Here is a 24437-nt window from a genome sequence, read left to right on the forward strand (position 1 = left end):
AGGATAATATTAGTATATGTATGTATCACCCTCAAAAGAGGCCAAACAAGTGTCCTCTACGAGGGGAATGTTTGTCTAACAACATTCTGTATTAAGCAGCACTTACTTCAGATAATAAATGTATGAAGTATGTAGGCCAATGTGATATAGCGCACTTGTATTCAACAATCAACATTATTGTTTCTCTACATGTGATTGTACATAACGTCACTACTATGACGCAACACTTAACAACAATGATATCATAATATACATACCGAAATAAACTCTGAAGAGGCCCATAAGGGCTGAAATAATTGGAACATATACTATATACATTCTGCACAGGAAAGGAATTAAAAAAAGAATCACTTTCTTTCTCTCTGTGTTCTTACAATGAAGCATGCTTGTAATTTGGTGACATGTGTCGGTGATCTTTTAATTTGATGAACTTATTTACCTCTGAGGAAATCACTTTTGAACATCAGATTTCTGAGGTTTGAGGGGATGCGTGCTGTAAAAATGGAGAACTGGTATAGTTATCTTCACCGGAATTATGTGCATTTTATGTACCATTAGCCAACTTATCTTTGGTATCTGGAATAAAATATATTTAATAAAGCTGACAGTTGTGAGCTAATCAAACATAGGTTAACAAATGAAAATAATCGTGAAGACACATTTTACAAATACGCCGAATTTCGCAACAAGCTTTAGTCAATGCAAAGGTTTGGAGAGCTATTAAGATATCTAACTGTATACGCTCAAGTGAGAACTACTTATTTGTCCAGAACTGTAGGTCTGATTGTGATTCCATTTGAATCGTATCAGTTTCTTTTATGGCGGTGCTTATTATATGAAACATCTTGTACAACTGAAGTATGAATGGGACATTCATACATAATGGCGATAAGTGGAATTTATTTCAATGGAGTAATTATTGACCAAACAGTTTTGAATTGATTTTATATATGCAAGTACGAACACGTTTTAATATTTGCAGAATTGTCTACCCAAAAGGAAACAGAAAGGCACTTAAAACGAAGGCAATCACGGGACACAATCCTGCTTGGAGAGAGGAATTCGAATTTAGCGTTTCTTCTGTTGATTTTTTAAGAAAAAAATGTTTGCAACTGAACATTAAGGAATATTTTAGAGTTGGACAGGATGCTCCAGTCGGAGGAATCCGTCTTAACAGGGGAACAGGTTTGTATAATACATGTAAATTACCCTTTTTAATCCACATTATAATATTTTTCTATTTATGATTTTAATGATTGTCGCCATGCGAAATGTAAAGATTTTTTTACTTAACGAAAATATGCAATTCGTTTCTCATGTAATTAGTTCTTAGTTCCTTTCTGGGCGAAATAATGTTTTGAATTCTTATACTGTAGGGGAGTACAATGGTAATTCAGTGGACTGGATGGACTCCACAGATCAGGAACAAGAAGTGTGGAGAAGATTATTAGACTCTACGCTTGGGGAAGAGATCACTGCCGATTTACCACTAAGACCTTTAAAAAGTTAGACATTAAACACGTCAGCCTAGCCCGAATTAGGTTAACTGTACGTTTTTTTACGTGTGTCACCAGGGGCATATTATTTCTTAATTAAATTATCAAATGGTCCCGCTTTACTAACGTTTCTATAACAAGTGAATATTTACAAATGTTCTTGGTCATGTAGCACCCCTTAAAATGGAGTCGACTTTTTATCACATTCGATTCTGGTTTAATGGTGAATTTGCTTGAAATTCATATATTGGATCATTATATCTTTCTTCTACAAGCCCACTTCTCCTTACAGGTATATACTAGTAGTTATATTCTTAAATTAAAGAAAAAGAGGACAGCGGTACTTCAGACGACCGAAGTAGCTAAGTTCTCCATTTCAATAATATTTACCCCAGTTCACATTTTTTTCGTGCGGCTACCCTGCTGTACCTAGTGAACTGCATTTTGTATGGTTGTGGATTGATGTTACTCGTTATTATTTTCTTTTACTATTTTATCACAGTAGGCATACAAATTACAATAAATTCCAAGTATATTTGTTTATAGGTGTTAGTCTATAATAATGTTGGAAACGTATGGACTGTATTTTAATTTTTCATGTGCTACATGTATACTGATTACATGTATGTCATCGGGATACTTCATTATTGGACACATTTTAAAACACAATGTTTTGACAGTAGCGTATTTTGTGTATTACAATTATGTGTATGTCATAATGTTTACTGCAGTATATTTAGAGTTGTTTATTGCAACATGTACATTAACTTTGCCGTTATGTTAATTTCACTTTATGATTTGTGTGTAATGCATTCATATTTTAATGGCTTACATGTATCACCGTGCATCATAGTATACACTTTTGCTATAGGTGATATTTAATTGTCTCTTTTATAACTTACATTACCAGGAAAATGGAGACGCGACTAAGACACCCTAACAGAAGTTGTATTTTGTGCAATTTAAATTTTGGATTTGTGTTTTCTGTTGTAATTACAGATCATTTTAGATCATTTAAGTGATAAAAACATTTCTTGTTACTACAAGCAATCGCCTCCGGAGGCATGTTATATAATTTGTACAATTGTGATTTAAATGATGTCACTATAGATACTATATAAAGCCTACTTGAACTTTACAGCGTGCAACGTGCTGCCATAACTTTTGTCAGTGAAATATTTTACGGCTAACGGGATTTGTTCAGTAAGCTTGTAAGGCACCTTCGATGTCTCGTTGTCATGTCTTACAGATTCTGATGTTTGCATAACCTGTGCAATGCGTATTTTTGTATGTCCTTTTCCTATCGTTATTTCGATACCATATCAAATTCTGCCACAAAGTACGTTGATTGTGATTTGTGTGCAAATATATTTTGCTAATGAATCCAGGCAGTCCATTCCGTACTGAACACCTGATAGTATAAATATATTGATTTTGAGAAAAGGATCAGGCTTATTTGAGACACTTACCCAGTACCCCAAATATGTCATTGCTTCCCCTGGAAGGCAATATTGTCATATTCAAAGGAAATAAACAGTTCAATGATATCAGTGTCGTTGTATTTGCAACGTTGTATTTGTTAATTCGATGTTCATCTATCAAACTTTCGTTCACATTTAAGGTCTTTTCAAGGGCAACATTGCAAAGCCACAGAGTTATACATAATTTGTGATTTTTGTGCGAACGTTTTAATATTTTAATCCAGCGAGATATTTCAGTCTTATAATCAGGTGGCATAAAATCAATATTGCCACATTATAGGATTGTAAACGCCTTAGTTGTGTTATTTATTTGTAACGTAGAGATATAATCTTTATTACTAAATAATTTTTCCAGAAAACACGTCATGTTCGGATCCCATGGCTAGCACGTTGCTACCACATTTATTACGTCATAGTCACGGATTAACCACGTGGTACCAACGTGATGTGTTTGTTGGGTTTTCTATTAGTAAAATAGTCACACCTCGGAATTTTTGATAAGCCAAGATCAATTGCTTGATATGATTAGTTCCAAGTCCGAAATAACATAATAATATTTATAAACGTGATGTGCTTTACATGTACTTTCGTTCTAGGTGAATGACATTCAACCAACAATGTTATCTGTAGCTGTTGACGAAATTAACGTTTAGAAAATTGTTTTATTTTATGTTTAATTACGGTCACATTCTAACGTGCGGTACGTTTGATCCAGTCTTCCATCGTCAGTTAATTATATATGATTTATCATGGCAAAATGTCCGTGAAACAACAATGTAGAGATTTTAATCTGCAAAATAATAATTAAATCACAACTGACACACTGCTGCAATGAAAAGAAAACCATCTTGTGTACCACAGCGATTACTGAACACGTGTTCGTCCGTTGCCTCTTAATTCTTTCAAAGACGACATTAGCATGCATGCTTGAGCGGTTTCTATTTATTAAAACTGACGGGCATTAATTTAATGGCTATTTAAATCGGAATCGTGTTTTATAAAATATGAGGTGGTAACTGTAAAATTGATATCGAGGCCGAGAAAATATTAGCAGCAAACGGTGGGCTTGGTTGTACTGGTAGAAGAGGAAAATTAGTTTACGAATTGGTGAGTTTCCTTCGTTAATTATTTTACAATGAGTAAAGGCAGCGATAGTTTTTCTTTTATGTAAAACTTTAAAAGCACATACGTATTTAAATATGATTTCATCTAATGTAAACGTATTCCTTTGACAAGTAATTATTTATCTTAAACGTCTTTTCCCCGAAAATTCAGAAGTCTTTGACTGAGACTCGTCATGCTACAATAGTAATCGGGTAGAACGCATAAAAAATCAAATAGTATCTTCTAAATTATAGTGCGCTTCGGATGAAAAGTACTCGCCAATTATACCATTCATATATCGATCAGTGCCCATATTTCTGGTATATGGCTTACACACTGATATGGAAATGTTTCCATTTCGTGATATAAGACAGAGAGATAAGGTTAATAAAGAAAAACCACGTCCTTAAGTGTAGAACTTTATTTTGCAACAGTGCACACCACGTTGTATATTTTATGTCAAAATATGCAGATCAATAAAATGGAGACGGTTATGATTAGTGGTGATGTTAACGAGAATCACGGATGCAAAGACTCAAATCTTATTCTTATCATACAAGTCGTTAGTGTATCTTTGTCACGCCACATAACGATCGATGCAACTATTTTCTATCTCAAGGTTTTCAGAGCCAAAAAGATGCGAATTCTACAATCGTGTAGCGTACTCTTAGCGGTGTGTTATACTTCTCTGGCACGTAAGTAAAATTAAGTCTTTAAAGTCTTTTACTAATTCAATGGCAGATTTAAGGGGGTGTCAGGGGGGTCCTGATCCCCCCCCCCCCCCCCCCCCCTCCTTCGGTTTCTGCAAAAAGAAATTCCACACTAATACTCCCCTCTTGATATTAGAATTTTGAAGAGCTGAATCATAGTTCTAAACTGCACCAAATGGCACCGTTTGTCCTCCAAAACACCGCACCACACAACAAGGGGGCAAGGGTCGGCTTCGCATCCGAGGCCTGGTATGGACCCCCTCCTCCTTCAAATAATTGATCCGCCCCTGTTAATTGATTTTACTTAAACATTGAGTGGTCCACGGGGCACAGGAGTACGTGTCTATACTACGTCCATTCTTTACAAACCCAAATAGTGGACGTTTCAGAAAACGGCAGCAATTAGATGTAGCAGTGGGCATCACTGATTTTTAATATACTGCTTCATTTTGAGCTATATAGAAATTGCCCAAGATAAATAAATCAGAATTAAAAATGTGAATAAGCATTATATTTACTATATCACGAAAGTAATCAATCCTTTTATTCCATTTTTCTTTCAGAAACATGCACTCGTCCTTGTCCTGCAGGGGGTGTCAGTCAGACCACCCAGTGTGGGTGCACCACCCCAGGGGGTCTGGTGACACCCATCACTAAAACCGCCGCCAAGAGCAGGTGCGACCTTCTCACGGGCGGCTGGACGTTGCCGACGTTCACCACGGCGCAGTGTATTGCGGCTCACGCTTTCACTCTGTTGATCTATGCTGCAACAGGTAAAGTTTTATGAAAACTGACAAAATATCATGCACGTTTATTGTATTTACTTTAATCTCTATTCTTTCTTCAATCTACTTATTTCATCATTATTGGGATTAGTTTTTTCTTTTATGATTTTTTTTCTTTTGTCCAGTTTGTTTTAGAATATTTCCCTCATCAAATATCTCAAGTATTACTTTTGCGCACAGACACCGATAAACTGTAAAGCTCCTTTCCCCTTCTATTCTTTATCAATCCGAGATGGTTTACTAGTATGTGTGATCATTACAGGGGAGTTTTGGACCGACGGAGTGGTCACCAACATTCAGGGGAGCACTTTCACGATTTCCTTTGCTTCTACTGGTAAGAAAGGCTGTTAACGACCATTACTGATTTAAACCATGTTATAGAGAAATGAGTGCGTATAATATACTAGATACGCCATTTATGTTCTTGACTGATACATGTAGTCCTTAAATTTACACAATAATTCATACTTTATGGGACATTGCCACTGAACAACTTGTTCCTGTATAAACAGGTGGATAATTTTTAAAATTAAAATTTAAGACTCTATAGCGTTGTTCAAGTAAGTCCTCATTTGGCGAGGTGTCAAGTAACACTGATAAAATTATGAACGTTAAAGAGTTTTAAACTCTTTCGTCGCCTAATGTTTGTGTTCCAATTAGGGTGCGATTTATATCTGAGTGACTGATGTCGAAATTGGGAAGTCCCATTATCAATTTGACCATTGCTAACAACTTCATATCCATGTTAATGCGAAGAAACAATTGGCTGGTTCATTAACCGCCAGTATCTGTATATGACTTGCAATAAGTTGTACCACATCACAGGATTATGGTTAAAAGGAACATCTTTAGAGGCTGACAATGCAACATGCACCTCAGTGGATCAGTGTTACCTCGACCATGCACTTAATCAAATGTAGATGTCCAAAAACACATTTGTGTCTCCTTGATCTAAGTTGATTCAAGTAATAGGACATACCAGTTAAAAGAATAGAACAAACTCAAGTATGATGTTCGAAATTTGGCCGTAGACCGTCGCCATAAATTAACGTTTGACTACGCCAAACTTCCCTTTGATTACCCTGCACCGTATGCCCTGCCTTTTTTAAAATACCTGCAGTAACTCCAGAGAGCGGCTACTCTTTTGAAATCGCCCCTTAGGACCATTGTCCAGTCCCATGGTGGACATTTGCGGTCAGTCGACCCGGGCACTTTATGCAAGCTGGGGACTCCCATTCAGAGGTGTGGTAACTCCTCAGCTTAAGCACCCATTTAATTTATAACGGCTATTTTAATATCAATGACAGGCACACCTGTGCGACTTCCGCTTTAGAGGTTTAATTTTTATCGACGTATGTTAAATGTTGTTTAAAATAGTATCATGAAATGTTAATTATCGGTTATAAGAGTACAGTTTCACAGTAAGAATAAATGAAATAAAATAATTTCATCATGGCGTGTGTGGATATTTTAAAACTTGAAACATCACGCTGTCCACCATCTTGCCTAAACCACACCATGAGTGTGAGACTTTTCTATAGCAAAAACGTCTTGAACGCTTCACGTGTGCCTTAAGTAGCACTTTTTTTTTTACTATATTACCTATGGTCTTATTATTTAAGTCTGGAGTAACGCTGACCGACGTTTTGAAAAATTCGTTCTGCGAGCTGTCGCGCGCCCCATATAACAGTCAGTAGAAGCGCAACTATATCAAATACATTGTGAAATGGATTTTTTGGCTCATTTTTCAGGTCAGTGATTACTTTCTTTTAGTGTATTTGCACAAACCTATCACACACCGAAGTGGGCTAATGTTTTTTTAGTCATCTATAGACAAATGCTCGGTTCTGGCTACTTTTGTGAAACTGGCCCAGAACGTACATTTATTTGCTTTTATCTTTGTCTTTTTAGGAGAAACCGCCACGTTGAGCACCGGTCTTCAGCTTATAAACCAGCCATATGTTACATCCTGTGTCATTATTACAGTTATCGGGGTAAGTCTTTTTTCATTTGATTGTTTGTTTGTTTGTTCTGCTAATATAAAACAAAGGCTATTTTTTGCAAAGTGTAATTAAGACCGCTAGGAATGCTTACCTTTGGCAGCTTGGCCTTTAGGTTTAAGGATCTTTTTATTCAGACAGACTTTTGTATAGGCCTACTCTTCCTTTTTTTCAGATCCTATGTTTATATATTTATAGCACGACGGGAAGTTTTTCTTTATATTATATTAATTCACTGCTCGTTGTCTTAGTTTAACCTTTACAACTTCAACACAGATTATTTTCTTAAGCTATTTTCATGTCTGTGGGAATTTACTACAGAAGTAGGTATAATTAGAATTTTTCACGTCAAATATTATTATCGTTTCTACAGGGTTCGAACCCAAGTCTGGGGTTGAAGTTCGTGGACTGTATGTCCCAGGCGGGATCGTTTTGTTCTACCCCCTGCAACTCGGCCTCTGTGACCACTCCCCTGACTACACCACAAACCTCACGTAAGACATACTGGAATAAAATTCTCAGAGCATAGTGGACTTAATATCCGCCTTCGGTCTCTTAGCTCATCAGCCTTTTAATTTTTCTTAGTTTATGGTCCCTTTTATAGCGTTTAATGTTTGGCAGAAGAAAGGCCACTTCGTGTCACCCAAGTCTTTTCTTGTTAACTTGAAATTACGTAATGATTTTAATATGCAAAAGGAAAGAAAAATATTTGTCAAAGTTTTCAAGAAAATGAACATCACAATTCTCCAAATTTTCTTTATAACGTGTGAGTGCGTGCGTATATGAATAACACCTTTATAGAAAGAAACCCGCCTTTGAAGAAGCAGTTTGTAAGGCCAAGTTTACAAGTTTCAAACACCCGCTGCGTCACTGAATTCGCGATTAACTAACATTTGGGCTATCCATTGTCCAAGGCATTTTCCTTTCTTTAATTTTACAGAATGTTTGTCGTGCAAGGCCCCCTTTCACGCACTGGGTCCCACATCATCATGTGGCTGTAACTCGTGGCCTCAGCAGTGGGCCCTCAAACGCCAGAGCGCCATCTATCATTGCTACGCTAAGTTGGGCGGAGTCCTCCCCAGGTGGGCTTCCATAGACTGTCTTAAAAGGTTTGGAGAACTTTACAAACTTATGTATGCAAACGGTGAGTCTTACTTTAATATCTTTGTTATATGGTGGGCATTTGTAGGTGGGCATTTGTAAGTCTTGAACACACCCACATGCCATGCACACACAGAGATAGAAAATGGTCAGTAGGCCTATTATGCATGCCCAACTTTGCATTTTTTTTCATCGGCAAAGTATTGTTGAACCATTAATTACAATCAAACCATTATCGGATCGCTGATTTTAAAAAGTTGTAAGTTCACGGGAAATGTCACAAATAACGAAACCACTGAACATGTAATTTTTGTCTATTTAGGCTATATACAGCAACGGCACTTTAGCCCATGGTCTTAGTTAAAACCAAGATATAAAGTGTTCATGTTAAATGAGCTTCACAGCCTGAACATTTATGATGTGTTCATAAATCAGATATATAATTTTTTTTCAACAGTTCAGGTGACTCTGAGTTTCAACACATTTTGGACCTCTGGAGTCGTTGCATCTGTATCGGGATCATCATATACCGTTCGATTTGATGATGGTAGGTGTATTTATAATTTTATTTTATTCAAGTTTTTTTAATCATCAACGTGCAGTTAAGGTGTATCAGAATAAATTATTTTGCGAAATCAACCAAGAAATATGGTCGATCCAAAAACAGAGCCTTCAGGTTTTTTAAAACTTGAATTGAACTGAATATACAATGTGTACTCGAAGAAGTTATCCGATTTATCAATCACAGAATTTGCCAATTATCGCTTTAAGTGTAAAATTAAGGGAAATACTTTTGTTCGCAGGATCCGTCATTACGATGACAACTGGTCAGTTCCCTGTGGAAAACAGCCCAATCGTGAATGACTGCGTTTTCTACGTGTACGACCCGCAGAATCAACTTTACTTTGGAAAACTAAAATTTGGAGATTGCACAACCTCTGTTCAGCGCGTGTTTTGCCACTGGCCTTGTAACGGCGTCGTCCCCACTGCAACGCCACCTGTGACCGTAACTCCCCCTGTCGGAATAACGACGACTGCGGCGCCTACCACGACATGTCCCTGGTACAATCCTTTCTGTTCGACAACTAGCAGTAGTACTCCAACACCCTGCCCTTGGTACAACCCCAATTGTGCAGCAACTACAACTACACAAACACCCTGCCCGTGGTACAACCCCAACTGTGCAGCAACTACAACTACACAAACACCCTGCCCGTGGTACAACCCTAATTGTGCAGCGACTACAACTACACAAACCCCGTGCCCGTGGTACAACCCGAACTGTGGCACGACATCGACGGCAAGCCCCACGAGTCCATGCCCCTGGTGGCAGACTAATTGCGCCACAACGCCATCTCCAGCCACGACGCAAACACCGTGTCCTTGGTACAACCCATACTGCGCCACCAGCACCACCACGAGCAGCACACCGACGCAGCCTTGCCCTTGGTGGCAAACCAATTGCGGACCGGTCACGCCTACAACTACCACCCCCTCCCCCGCCACCACTTCAACCACCTGTTGCCGTTGCCCATGCAATTTCGAGAAATTTGGCCGCAGCTGTTATTACTATGACAGCAATGCCAATACCATCAGTGGAGCCTACAGCAGGTGCTCCACCTTCTCCACCGCAGGGGCCGTGGCCCATTTGGTCGAAATAAATGACAACTTGGAGTTCTTCTTCCTGCATTTGCTCAGGAATAAAAAAGGTAATGAAAATCCACTTCACAGAATCTATTTGATATATGTATTTAAGTTTCTGCATTGAAGATTTCGTCGCCTTAACCGGTCAAACCATATTGTTGTTCAGCTTCAAAATTTGATTTTGATTTTTGCAATAAACGCCGAACAAAAAGGTCGTGATTTTGAAATAAATATATACGAATGGTATACCACAGTTAACACAAAAAACGTTTTACAAGAAACGCTTAACAGAAAACTGACACCTCAATTGATAAGAAAACAAAAACTCCATACAGTGAAATAATATGTATATTATTTTTACTTATATTTCAACCCGCAGGTGCTCAGGGAGACCATATCTGGACTGCGGGAGTTAATGCCCCTCAGACGAACAATGCGTGGGTATGGTCCTTCAGTAACACCCCTTTCACCCAGACCCCCCTTCACTGGGCTCCAGGTAGACCGATCAACATGAACGCCGCTATGAAGTTAAGGCAGGTGCCACAAACAGGCCAACTGGAGTATTATGACGTGCCAGTGTCATCTGGAGAAACCGCCAAGGCTGTCTGCGAGCTAGAATTGCAATCAGGGTGCTAAAGAAAAAAAATTCACATCTTCATTGGACATTTTTTTGTTTTATTAGCTCGTGAGAAGACATATTTCAGTATTTCATAGTGTTTCTGACTGAAAACATCGTATTAGTCCCAGAGTCACTAAACTTTATTTCTAGTGCATGCTAGACATAAAAGTTAAACGGGTATTATTGTATTAAAACATAAATAATAATGGCCAATGGGGGGTATAAATAAATGTGTGCATTAGCCTAAACTATCAACATTTATTGCTCATCAAAGATTTCAGGGATACTATATAATCCAATCACCGGTGTATATATCTGACTTTGCTGCATGTTGCCTATGCATTTTAAACTTTAAAACCGTTCAGCGTATATACATGTTTTCTCTGAAATCAACATTTATTTATCTGTATTAAAGTTGTTGAGCGAATAAAGATGTAACTGAACATTACTTACTCTGTTTCATTATTTGTTAGTATTAACGAGTTTTAACCCTCTCTATAAGCTGAAAAGAAACCAATTAAATTAGCAAGATATTGAAGAGATTTTTAAAGGAGATTGAAAATTCACGAGACGTGCCAAAAAAGATTGGAAATCAAAATCACACGTTGCGCTGAATAAGGGTACGTTAATTCAACATCCTTGAGTTTTTCGGCGCCTGTAGACATATGCATCTTTCACAGCATGTACATGTAATTCCTTTTTACTTCTGATTCACTTAGGTTTACAGGACGTTCCAAAAGAAGCAACAAAATTTATTTTGTAGGCAAAATCAACTTGAAATGAATTTTGCGTAGAATAATTTTACTATTCTCTCTACTCAAGGGTTTGAAAGGCGTGCGTGATACGTTAGACGTGCATCAGTTACACAGGACAATGTCCGTGCAGGCAGACACCATTAATGCAACCTCATCGGCTTGCGGGTTTTCTGTAATAACATTGGGTCAATAGAATAGGTTTTATTATCACTTATAAAACCATTAGTTGTTGAAACGCAGGTGACAGAACTGCATATAATTGATATTCAAACTGTTTTGGTTACTGTGTAACTGTAAAACCTTTAACAAACAGTGCACGGGACTTTGGGGTGAATAAAAATGTACAATTAGTGAATTATTTAGTTGACCTTGTGCTTTTCCTTTACTTGGTTATCATGATATTACCGGCTTCTTAACTGAACATATTCCATAGTAGTAATTTTTAACACCACAGCTTCATAAATAGTTACATCTATTCCTTGCATTTCCACGTAGGGCGAAAATAGAATATGAGCAAGGTAATTCCCAAATCACAAAACATATAATATACGAGTTATTAACCCAGCTTTCTTTTTACAAAAGCTATGTCTTAAAGAAAAAAGTACAATTAAATACAGGAAAAACAACTCACCCTAGTGCTGTATCTTTCAGATTATTAGTAACAATTAAAATTCAAAAGGCCTGTGCTATTCAAACATTGCTAATGTCTCAAAACCTACCTTCCTTTACCCAGCAGTTGAACGTTACTCATATGACATAGGAATTACGAATATCATTTATGAACATATCATAAAAAGTTCAGATTGTGTATGAATGCGATAATCACCAAAAACAACCTATAAGTAAATGAATGATTGGGCAAAGTCAACATATACTGAACTTTTTTCCTAGAATCAGTAGGAATATTCCAAAAGCATAATGGAGATTCTGTTAAATACAGTCTCTTAGTATATGGTCTCTATAAATGAAACAATAAATGCTTAGTAGAGGAGGGGAACCAATACAAATCATAGTAAGAATATACACACTTTGAAATAGCTCATAGGGCAACAAATCACAAGACAATTTCACTGTGAAATGACCACACCTTACATTTCAAAGTCAACTCCGTTATTAATGTATTCTATCGGACAAGACATATTCGGTTTCAAAAACACGATCGTGACCCATGACGAACATGATACAAAAGTCTCCAAGTCCAGATGTGGCCATAAACATAATTTGTTTAGCATGGTCAAAGACATTAACACCCCATAAGAATTTATTACTTTCCGCAAGAGCGAACGCATTGGAATTGTCCGAAAAATAGCCCAAAAACTTAAACGACCCAACAAAATACTGTCATGAAATAACCATTACACTCAGCGTGTATTTTGTGTGCGCATGATTATTAGTTCATTAAGTGCCTTCCCAAAGACAGTTCAGAAAAGCTATCCGCAAGAAGAAGTCCCGAAGAAATACCAAATATTTTCTGGTAGGTTTTTTCTCATTTTATCTACCACAAAGTCAACAACAACAATTTCGGTACCGATTACATTGTAATGTATTATTAAATGTGGATGATAAAGCAATGTAGATGTTGAAGAACGGAGATCTTGAAACTAATTTAAATTCAATGACTGGCACAGGCATATATATATATGCACTTGGTGCCTTGGTAGAGCTGGAAACGAATAATAATAATAATCTGTTTGTTATTTCCCAGCAACTCAAGTAATCAGTCATGTATGCCTTTGCCATTGGGATATTTTGGATGTTTTTCACGTCTTCCTCTGCACAAAGTAAGTCTAGTGGCACGTTATAGTGTATAGAATATAGCATAATCACCAAGAAAGAAAAATAGGCTTAGGCCTACAAGTGTTTATAGTATTTACATATAAATTATCCTGGCTTTATCTTTCAATCATTAGTCTAGGTATATAATTATACAAATTTTTATTTGCAATTATCAGTTTATATAAGTGTCCACTCCTTCACTCTTTTTTTTTATTGGTTACATGGGATATTTTCAGACTGCCAGCAATGCCCAGAGCCATTTAAGGCCATCCCGGGTGACAACTGTGGCTGCCTAAGCGGCCCTGAGTTGGGGACCTTCAACATAGCGGACGGTAACAACTTTTGTATAACGAATAGGCAAGCGACACTACCAGTCTTCAATAATCTAGAGTGTCTACACACTGTCTGGAAGCTGTTTATGAAAGGTACGTAACCTGCCAGTAGGGCCTATTTACATAGACCTGTGGCCAGCCATTTAAACGTTTCTTTACCTGAAAAGAAAATTGCCCTTTTTTACTGTTTGTTCTGTTAATAACGAATTCCTTCAACTGACCCAACTTAAACATGTACACAACACCTGGATAAACTGTTGATTCAGTGCGAACTTTTTAAGCCCAAAAGAGCGGTTCGTCAGAACCCTTCAATCCCCTTCTGGCCTGTAACATGTAAGTAATAATGTTTACATAACGGTGCACAGAATGTGGCCATACTGGTACATTTTCGACAGTTCACCAAACATAAACCTTTCAATATTCTCTTTCAGTCAATTCTGGGAGCTCCTCAGCACCAAAAACGACATATTATCCAATACTAGGCAAAGTGACCAGTGTAGACTCAGTGTCGCCCCCTATGGTCACAATCGGTTGGATGACTGGTAAGTGTTTATTTATTTGTTTTTGTTTTTTAATTGTTATTATTAATATTATTATTATTATTATTATTATTATTTTGCAGCCATGGGCCTGGACAAATATAACGAATACGCCACATACAAAGTTTTATACCATTTGCATTTATTTTTGGGTTATTCAGACCTTTGAAAAAGATATCTATAACCTGGAATTTCAAAAGTATTCATTCACTGATGCTTAAGATCACTGAAATCAATTTTAGGGGGAAGTTTGCAATTAACATCCGCTAAGGACATCATCTTCCACAACTTTCCCAAGAAAGACTTCTGCGTATTCCTGGTGTACGACTCCAAACCCATCAGGTACGGCATCCGCTTGGGTTTCAAAGCCTGTGACAGCCTTATGAAATACCCTATCGTCTGCCACCGCTCATGCACACCAGATGGCGCTCCTATGGAACGAATTTTGCCGTTCACAATTTTTCCGCCAGTTACAACACCATCGTCTGCGGCGTGTTGCCAGTGTCCTTGCAACTGGGACAAATTGGGCAGTAGTTGTTATCGCTACAACCCAGCCAAGGCGGACTTCCAGACGCACTACGCCGCATGTAACAGCCAGCGGTTTCTTCCCTCCCAAGCCAGCTCCACCGCCCCCGCACACCTCATAAGTGTTAACGATGTTGACGAAGCGCTAATGGTCCAACTTATGCGAGCCAAATACGGTAAAAATAGAGCCATAGCTTTCTTGCGTGTTTTACAGTCAACTTTTTAAACTCGTAATTTATAACAATTTATAATATATTATCGGTTTGTAAGACATTATCACAGGTGTTTCACCTTTACTATAATGTCAGGGTAGTCCTATAGATAATCCTTAGGAAAGCTAATTTATATAGGTAGGCCTAACTATTTAATTCAGTGCTGTAGTGTCCAAATTTACATATTTGCTTTCACTGAACGCGGTTCTTCGCGGTTACTCACCTTATCTGGTAAATAACGCTTCCTATCCTAGGTGACTCAACCTCCCTTGTATGGACAGACGGCAATGACTTTGCCCAAGAGGGAATATGGCGGTGGACCAGTAGCAACATGGTGATCCCCTCCTCTCTCCTGGCCTCATTTTGGGCTCAGGGCCGACCGCTTGGGGGAGCAAATGACTACGACTTCCTAGCTGTCCAACCCGACGGGAGATGGATAGACGGTCTTTCTCAGACCATTGGTCAGGGGATCTGCGAGCTGGACCTTCCGGTGGGATGTTAATGTTAGAGTGACCATCTCAGCCACCACTCAAAACAGTACAGGCACGTTCCAACGTAATGTTGAAATGTATAAATAAAATAATAGCTTTTTAATCAATCAGGTTATTTATTTCATCTTTACATGCAGCTGTCACAGATGTCATGGTATCACAAGTTTTCACAAATATTGACAAAAATTAAGAGTAGACTTTGATGATGAACATAAAACTATGCTTTTCATGCCTAGTACTTTTAATGTAACAAAAACAAATGGACGTTTTCAACTGATCAATTTATGGTGAAAAGCATGAAGTTACTGTAAGCATATAAACCATTCAATACAAAAGGAAACTTGTTGACATTTTTTGAAAAAAAAATAAATGTACTGCTTTACAGGGAAGGTTGTCTTAATTAATAAATGGACAATTTGTACAGAGAAGACACTCCACACCTCATTGTTTTCTTAGCAACAATGGGGGAAAACATTTTCAGCTTCACAAATGAAACATTAGTCTTCTTTTTGCAAAATTATGCTTTCTTCAAAGTTCCAACGGAAAACAATAAATATCCTGTCAACTTAGAATGAAAACTATCCATACAACAGCTACTCCTCTTTTGATATCTTTTTGCATGTTTTTGTGCGAAGTAAATTGTTAGCCAACAGTACTTCCTCCAAAGGAAACTTCTGAGTTGGAGGTTATTGTTTGATTTTCAGTAAAAAGGTGAGAATTGGGTGATAACCACTATTGCTTCTTTTCATAATGAATGATAGACCACATAAACCCATCAAACAATAACATAAGCACATGGGTCAGTTTTTTTTAAAGTTTTGCTAAATACACATAAATGTAATAGTATCCCCTCTGGTATATCTACAACTTCTAGGATAATCTATATACATGTTTAAACCTTTATTATTCTTATCTGTAAATATTCTTTATATTAGTGAAACAGTTGTGTAACAAAAACTTTTTTAACAAAAGCTTGAAGCTTAGTTCTATCATATAGCAATGCACAATTATATATGAATTTTAGTTGTATTTTATGTGTTGCAAATCAAAACAGTGCTTTACACATGACAAATATAACTGGACTTAAATTATATCTAACACAATTTATAATAAGGTGCAGTGAAAGGGCTGTTTAACTAACAGGTACTTCAGTACATATAACCTTTCTGCACAAGTGGAGATTACATTCAATAATGTGGACATTGTTCCCAGAAAAAAAAACTGAAGAATTTTAAAAGAAATGAAAACAATAATTACATTGTCAGTAAGCCCTTATACAAAAATGTCAAGAACCTCACAGATATTTCATCAATTGGTTTCACTTTTTACTATACCTCTGTTTCTCCCTATTTAGGGTATATCTGTTTTAAAAAAAAAACACTTCCGAATAGTAACCAAAATAAATGAATTCTACTTTTTTTTTCTTCTGTTGTCAAGTATGAGGCAAATATACAGTATATATACAAAACAAAAGTGAGCAAAAACAGTCACCAAAAACCTTGTATGTATATATATTTTTTTCATTTATGCAAATAATGGAAAACACTAAATAATTATACATATCAGCATAATATCTGTGGAAACGTCAACAGCTGTTCTACTTTTATTACAATTCTTGGATAACGAGGAACCAGGACTTCTTTTAAAAAACATACACATGCACCAGTTTTAGGTGGCCATTCAATTCACAGCCCTTTTCACACAGAGCAGTTTTCTGTATGAACTGGCCATGTCAAGTATGATCCCTCCCTTTAGGCTACCGCTTTATGAAAGAACCAGGCTCTTAAGTTATCAATAAGTCAAACTGGTGTGGTTCAGAAACTGCACTGCTCACCATGAAAAAGAGTCCAAGCAGAAACCTATACTCTCATTTTCAATGTACAGGTGATACGGAAGTCTAATGTACATTTAATCACATACAAAGTAACATTTTTCACTTCACCTGGTGGGCAGTCCTATATGGCACAACAATGTCCTCTTTAGAGAGCGGAGCCCAAAAGTCATCTGCCCTGACTGATTGCACTCTAATTATCGTACTACAAAAGAAAATTTTTTTTGTACCATTTAAACTCAGAGCTGCACAATAAGTGTATCAGAAAGGAAACTGTTCACAAAGAGAAAGAAAGCTTAATGTTCTCTTCTTGAAAATTGTGTTATAAAAAAAACTTTCAAAATAAAATTTCAAAAAAATTAGTTCAGGTTAACCTTATTTCTCTGTGTTTATTTCAAGAGAAAATTATGCTTTGCTGTATTAAATACCTGAAACTAAAGAGATTCGGGAAATCAAAACTGTGAATCGAAAAAATTTGAATGCACTTCAAAATATCCCCTTACAAAACAGCTGTATCAAGGCAGTAAGACCAATTATATTGCTACAGACGTAGAGTATACCTGATCAAATCAAATCAAGTTTTAACTTTCTAGCTTCAAGTTTTAACTTTCTAGCTTCTAATTTTACTTTTTCCTTAGTCTGTTCTTCTGTTATATCTGTACTTTTTTCTCTGTGTGCTTCAAACAATCTTATTATCACATATACAACTTCTCTTTAAAAAAGTTTCCACATCAAATTTTCACAACTTGCCCCCTTGCTCCTGTGACCAGCACATAAGGGGGTTAAATCTTCTTGGCCAACTTACATAAAAGAACTTGTGTTACAAGTTGTTCCTAGCTAGCTTAAGGACTCATAATTTCAGTCTACTTTGACCTAGGTATACAACAACCAGTTGCATCCACACAGATGAAGATTTTAAACTCAAGAAACAAAAGAAAAATTCAATGTTCAGGACCTAAAAATCATATATTATAAGGAAGTACTACAGATCAATATTTCTTTAAATAGATGTTTTGGTGTCTGGGAATTTGATTGGTGTTTTGTTGTGACATACGCTCACAACAATGAATCTAACTGCTAAATATGTATACATATGCTTCTACTGGCAGGGGCCAATATTAACACTACAGGGCAGGGTCACAGTATTTGGATCCCTGCCCTACAACTGATCAGTGAATGTTATAAAAGGACTGCAGAAAACTGCTGAGCCAAAATATGAACAGAAGAGAAAATGTTTTTCAGTGCATATCCATCCAGAAACAACTCATTCTCCCCCACCCCCATCCCCCTTTTTTTTCTTTTATGATTGAGCTAATTAAGTGTTCAAGGAAATAAAAGCATTAAGATGATCAATGATGAAACACAAAAACTGGTAAATACTTACACTAGTTACACATTCTCACTGACAACACCCACAAATTAAGATGGCAACTTGCACAAAATAAAACGAAGTTGGACTTTCCCTAGCGACAAGCATGCCAACATAACTTTGCACTTATTCCATTTGTTTACTGAAAATAATGTCACAACATTCCTGTACTCAGTTTGAGGACAAGTGCATGCAGCAAAGCATAGCAAAAGACACTTCACAGCCTTGAAGTATAATATTAATATAATATTGAATCACACTATATCTGGAATGTAGGATATTCGCCTGATATATACATATACGACCCATCAATGCTTCTAGGGATTCATCACTTGAAAAACCTGGATCAGTATCTTTGTTCCTCTCTCAATCTCAACACCAATATAGCAGATTTGTTTCTCCATAACTTATGTTTATTTAAGGTCTGAATCAATTGTCAATGAGTCAGATTCTGCTCTCTGTTCGATTTATCAAAACGGTAAAATGTCATGTGGTGTCTAATTGGCACTAAGTGATCAGGCTTTCAGGTATACAGTGCTCTTTGTTTTTTTCTTGGTTTTAGCTGATCTTCGTCTGCCCGACCCCTCCTAGGCCAACACCATGGGTTCATCTTCAGAGAAACCTTGAATCATGGGTGAGTCGTCCTCGGCATCTTCTGAAACATTCAATCCAAACAATTTTTAAAAGTAGTTTCAGGGCTTTAATCACATTTGAAGCATCAATTAGCATTCATGTCATTTTTATTTAAAAGTTAAAATGCAGTGGAGCAATAAATTCTGACCCCTCACCCAAGCAAGATTTTTTATAGGCCCCATGCTGTAATGTATACCCTAAGAGAGGCCATACCTTTAGAGACACCATTCCTAGTGACCCGCTTCCACTCACCTAAATCTCCAGAACCAAACGTTGTCCTTCCAGACCTAGTATCATAGTGACTGTTTGCAAATGAAAGGAAACTTCTTTGCAGGCGCCGATGGCGGTAACAGTATACTCCAAGCAAGACCACCAATACCAAAATGACCGCTCCAGACACTCCACAACTCACAGCTAGCACGTTGGAGCTCTTACTGAAAAACTGGCGGTCTGCCACACCTACAATTATAGAGAAACATGAATTGAATACTAAGACAAATAGCACCCTAACTAGGTACTGGCCTGTGTTGCTTTTAGTAGGACACTGAAAAAATTTTTTTGAAATATATGTTTCTTAGAGCGACACCATTTCCTGATTAACTTTAGAATGCTGCCACTCGAGTAAGCCCATCAGCCTCTTTGGGTGTCCCAATATACACATATTCCACAGACAAAGGTAAATTTATATCAACTAATACTTGAACTTGCCACTTACTGCTCTTTACAATTATTTCCCAACCAGAAAGCATAATGGAAATTATGCCTGCTGTACCCCTTCTAAACATTATAAATGATTGCAGCACATCTCGGTGGTAGGATCCCCAAAGGACAATATGATACCTACATTTGATCTATTCATAAAAATACAATAACTTTAAAGAATCTGCCCATTTACTTACGTTTCACCTCACCAAACTCTATTTTCTGAGAATAACTGCCAGGGTATCCCTGATCTGGCATTAATCTGACTTTAAATATCCAACGAGCTTCATCTGTGATGTTTACGATCAAGTTTTTGGCAGAAACATTTCTGTTCTCAATTGTTGTCATGTTTGATCCTCTTTCTTTGACAATATTCACTTCATAAACCTGAAAAGAGAATGATTTTGGAATATGGTTTCTTGAACAGTGATATTCTGACAGTGTCTGTACATATTTTGTAACATTTAGATATTAATCATAATTTATGTATTAATATTTATTTATTTGTAACATACAAATAACTTAATTTCTGTTTGAACAATAACTGAGAAGCCAGGTAAAAAGAAGACAAATTATAAAAACGGCTCTAATATATGAGCGCAGGATTTTTTTTAAATTCAAAATAATAACAATATAATTATAGATCTTCCTTTTTGGGAGAAAACACTCACATATTTCTTTGGTAAGACATCTTTCGGAGGGAACCAAGTCAACTGGAGAGCAGTGTCTTTTATTTGCACAAAGTCAAAACCTTCTGGTGCTGCATATGGGGCTAGAATATTGAAAACAAATACATTATTTTCTCATTTCTTAATCACAACAATGGCTTCAAAACAATCCATTTAGGTCCTCTAAAACACTTCACGGCAAGACTGACAGATATACATGCATAAAACAACCAGGAGATGGACAGATATCATAAAATAAATGTCAAGTGACATTAAAACTGTTGTTTGAGAATTATACTTTTTTTTTCTATTGTGTTCACAAGCAAGAAGTGCATACATGGCACTGTCTATGGCAGATGCAGGTGACGGCTTTATGTCCAAACACACTGTCCATAAAAATACCTCATATGTAGACTTAGTAAAGTCTTAGGCTCCATTTCCATAGGAACTGATCTACATAGATCGATCGAACTCTGCAAGGATTCTCACTGAGTGCAATCAGCTTAACTGAATGACACGCCTCCTCCTGGCACCTCGTAGAATACGGAAAAGTACATTGGAAACAAGAGAAGGCATGTCATTCAGTTAAGCGGGTTGCACTCAGAAAGAGTCCTCATGGAGTTGGATCGATCTACACAGATTGTTGATGCCTATAGGAATGAGGCATAAATACCAAAGCTCGCAGGCTGAATAAAAACTTACGGATCGTAACAGAGACTGGTTGAGATTTTTGCCCTTGTTTCTCCTGATCTACTCGAACAATGATATCATAGGTGGCACCACGTGTCAGGTTGACAATCTGATACTTAATTTGTAAGTCTGTAGTTGGTTTCACCTGGTACCCTTCAGTATGCTGGTTCCGTTTTTCAACAGTGTCAATTTCATAGGCCTAGAATGAAAAAGAAAAGAAAATTGTACTGAGTAAAGGACATGCTAAAGACTGCTTAAGACTTTTTTGTCTTCTTCTGGTTTGCTCATTTTGAATCCTTGAACAATATGGTGTTGCTGCTATTGGCACTTAAATAAAATATGATGACCTCCTTCAGAGTGCCCCCCCCCTCCCCAAAAGACAACAATATCTTACTACGTGTTTATGTGTAGTATCTCACCAGAGCCAATCCAATCCCAGCACATGGTGCTTCAAAGCTAATGTTGATCTTGTTCTTGCCCTCTGTAACTGCTTTCAAACGTTTTGGGGGAGAAGTTTCATCTGAAAGACCATAGTATTGATCATATGCATTAAATTTCTAAAGGATTTAATTATTTTTAAAAGCTTTATTTTGTGTCAAGAGAAATAATTACGAATAATTTGAAGTATTCCATTTTCTTCTTCAGAAAAGCAAACATTTTCAGACTCAATACATGACAAATAAGTACTAGTTGCAACATACAAGAGCGTAATTATATCGAGTATAATTTGGTCTAGTATGTGGCATACAGTGGACAAACAGTAGTTGTAACTGACTTATACAACAAATGATGCTTCAAACAATAAGATGAATGCATGAAATGCATGAAGATGTATGAAAATACAGGCAAGCCTGTATGTGAAATACAAGTGAAATTGTCCTACTGTTTGAAGTGCCAGCCATAGTTTACATAAGTGTGCTTTAAGAGTTCCATCTGGATCATAAATCAACAGATATCAATTAAAATCGCGTACCAAAGGATGTTGTATAATCTACAGTGGGACTGGGCCTGGTTACAAAAGGTTGGTCAATAGCCACAGTGAATGTGTAATCCTCGCATGCAAGGACATTTGGTATCAAAACCAATGACTTGGTGGTGGTGATAGCTTCAAATCTGGACAGGTCGCTCAAATCGTGAAACTGGTGTGAGTAGAACACCTTGTATGTCTGTGAAAAAGAAAAAAAAACAAAGCTTCACAATAACTTTCTGGTTACAGACTTATTCAATTTTTCATTCACTCATTTAATTCACTATTAAAATAATTTAAGTTTTTTTTTTTTTTTTTTTTTTTTTTAAAAGATTAGAGTAATGCAACAGGCTTAAATTTTTCAAATGATCCTAACTTACATATCCAACACTATTAGGAGGAGGGGTCCATGTCACCTTGATGACCTGTTGGCTTAGCATGTCTGCCTTCAAATTTCGTAAAACTGGTTCTGATCCTGAAATAAAATTAAGGAAAATGAAGAGAACCCAAAATCTCTCTCTCTCTCTCTCTCTCTCTGTAATAATAATCAATTCCTTTTTTTAATTTACAAACAAATCTAAAGGATACTCATCAGGCTGTAAGCTGTAGGAGAGGGAAGGGGGTAAATGTTCATTTGCATGTATAACAAACAACCTGGAATCACTTAGTTTCTACTATGGTTCATATCTGTGTTAACATCTGTGTTTATTTACACAACCCACCTCCAGTTTTTACTGACCTTACTTTCCTACCAGTGAGCCAAGCCCGACCATATTCACATAATAAATTAGGACATAATTTTTTTTTTTTTGTACCAGATTTGTAAAGTTCTACCATTATCTACCAGACTTACCTTGAGTTCTTACTACCTGTTCCACCAATGGTCCATACCCAACTGAATTTACATAACGTATTAGAACGTTATAGTTTGTCCCTGGTGCAAGGTCTTTAACTGGAAGAAAAAAACACAGTATAAATATAATTATACAAATGATGGCGCACACACACACACGCACGCACACACACACACACACACACACACACACACTTGGTGTTCTTTCAGACAATTATAATGTAAGTTTTAACATTTTTCTGTTGCCTTAATCTGTAGTGTGTGAGATCAAATTTACAACACCTTAGGAATACTTATTTCCATTTCTTTCATGAACTTCATATGAACTTTTGATTTAGGACAAGTAATCTGATTGAAAAAAATTCCTGAAGATACCTATACTTTAGATACGAAACTATTGTCCCAGAATCTTGTCATTTTTTAAAACATAATACAAACTTCAATGACACTCTCCAAATTGATAAACTGTGTCTTACTTGTATAGGAGTGGGTGCTGTCACTAACATTGATATAATGTGAAGCATTAAGAGGATCGGTCCACCGGATGTTGTAACCGAGCTGAAATATAAAAAACAATAGTAAAACAAAGAAAATGGTACATGTTATTTGCAGATTTACCTACAGCAAAATGATTTCAACATTTTAACAGTTTCAGGCAAGTTACCCAATATCTGCATCAATTTGGACAAGAAGCTGAATATAATGCCAGCCCAGAAAGTACTAAACAAAGAGAAGATACAGGACAAACATATGAGTTCTTCTATAAAAATTTTAAACACCCATCATATATGAACATGTTCTTTTACTACACTATCTATGAAGGGAGGACAGAGACAGAGAGACCAGGGGTCAGTTTAACAAAGGAATTCAAACTGAAAGTTGGTTTTAATTTAAAAGACCAAAGACAAAATCAAACATTTGCCTGAAGTCATATCAGCAATAGTCGAATGAAATATGTATTATAAACACTGTGCTCTTTTTTTTTTTTTTAATAAAGATTATTAATTTTTTCGCAATTATATTAGCTTTAGCAAAATCAAACAAAACTTATATTTAAATCTGTGCTCTTCTATAAATAAATGAATGTTGTTGTTGTTAATCTAAACCATTATCTGTATTAAACAAAACCATGGTCATGAAACACACATTGTCTG

At 36.7% G+C, this 24437-nt stretch overlaps 4 protein-coding genes across 5 annotated transcripts in view; 3 read left to right on the top strand and 1 right to left on the bottom strand.

The window, feature by feature from the left end:
- Window positions 1-3043, top strand: part of LOC106162343 (tenascin-X) — a 34826-nt gene extending 31783 nt beyond the window's left edge. Inside the window, exons 45-46 of the mRNA XM_087017413.1 lie at window positions 983-1185; window positions 1377-3043. Of these exons, the coding sequence (XP_086873539.1) occupies window positions 983-1185; window positions 1377-1510 (337 nt within the window). The 3' untranslated portion in view covers window positions 1511-3043. The remainder of the gene's footprint in view (window positions 1-982; window positions 1186-1376) is intronic.
- Window positions 3044-4627: 1584 nt separating this feature from the next.
- On the top strand, window positions 4628-11462 carry LOC147760793 (uncharacterized). Its single transcript, XM_087018659.1, has 9 exons — window positions 4628-4776; window positions 5355-5564; window positions 5839-5910; window positions 7488-7570; window positions 7950-8070; window positions 8517-8720; window positions 9135-9224; window positions 9481-10386; window positions 10701-11462. Exons 1-9 carry the CDS (start codon window positions 4719-4721, stop codon window positions 10955-10957), a joined length of 2001 nt encoding a protein of 666 aa, XP_086874785.1. The 5' UTR covers window positions 4628-4718; the 3' UTR covers window positions 10958-11462.
- Window positions 11463-13418: 1956 nt separating this feature from the next.
- Window positions 13419-15922, top strand: LOC147760794 (uncharacterized). Its single transcript, XM_087017250.1, has 5 exons — window positions 13419-13476; window positions 13708-13896; window positions 14235-14345; window positions 14585-15043; window positions 15334-15922. Exons 1-5 carry the CDS (start codon window positions 13419-13421, stop codon window positions 15579-15581), a joined length of 1065 nt encoding a protein of 354 aa, XP_086873376.1. The 3' UTR covers window positions 15582-15922.
- The window catches only part of LOC106171953 (sortilin-related receptor), a 34450-nt gene continuing 25679 nt past the window's right edge, over window positions 15667-24437 (bottom strand). For both annotated transcript variants that reach the window (XM_087017015.1, XM_087017016.1), the window contains exons 36-45: window positions 23760-23841; window positions 23284-23382; window positions 22811-22905; window positions 22437-22629; window positions 21883-21983; window positions 21476-21662; window positions 20777-20877; window positions 20303-20492; window positions 19656-19862; window positions 15667-19425 (exon numbers count right to left, since the gene is read on the bottom strand). In XM_087017015.1, coding sequence (XP_086873141.1) covers window positions 19358-19425; window positions 19656-19862; window positions 20303-20492; window positions 20777-20877; window positions 21476-21662; window positions 21883-21983; window positions 22437-22629; window positions 22811-22905; window positions 23284-23382; window positions 23760-23841 — 1323 coding nt within the window. In that variant the 3' untranslated portion in view covers window positions 15667-19357. The remainder of the gene's footprint in view (window positions 19426-19655; window positions 19863-20302; window positions 20493-20776; window positions 20878-21475; window positions 21663-21882; window positions 21984-22436; window positions 22630-22810; window positions 22906-23283; window positions 23383-23759; window positions 23842-24437) is intronic.

This window comes from Lingula anatina, chromosome 7 (genome assembly GCF_051362555.1).
Source record: "Lingula anatina isolate TDL-2025a chromosome 7, LinAna3.0, whole genome shotgun sequence".
In the NCBI taxonomy this organism is placed as follows: domain Eukaryota; kingdom Metazoa; phylum Brachiopoda; class Lingulata; order Lingulida; family Lingulidae; genus Lingula; species Lingula anatina.

Excerpts from the sequence above, each read along its gene's own strand:
- LOC147760793 (XM_087018659.1), top strand. The coding sequence starts at position 4,719 with ATGCGAATTCTACAATCGTGTAGCGTACTCTTAGCGGTGTGTTATACT. Across the intron at positions 8,071-8,516 it reads GACTACACCACAAACCTCAC|AATGTTTGTCGTGCAAGGCC; the intron begins GTAAGACATACT and ends TTAATTTTACAG. Across the intron at positions 8,721-9,134 it reads CAAACTTATGTATGCAAACG|TTCAGGTGACTCTGAGTTTC; the intron begins GTGAGTCTTACT and ends TTTTTTCAACAG.
- LOC147760794 (XM_087017250.1), top strand. The coding sequence starts at position 13,419 with ATGTATGCCTTTGCCATTGGGATATTTTGGATGTTTTTCACGTCTTCC. Across the intron at positions 13,477-13,707 it reads CACGTCTTCCTCTGCACAAA|ACTGCCAGCAATGCCCAGAG; the intron begins GTAAGTCTAGTG and ends GGATATTTTCAG. Across the intron at positions 13,897-14,234 it reads CTGGAAGCTGTTTATGAAAG|TCAATTCTGGGAGCTCCTCA; the intron begins GTACGTAACCTG and ends ATTCTCTTTCAG.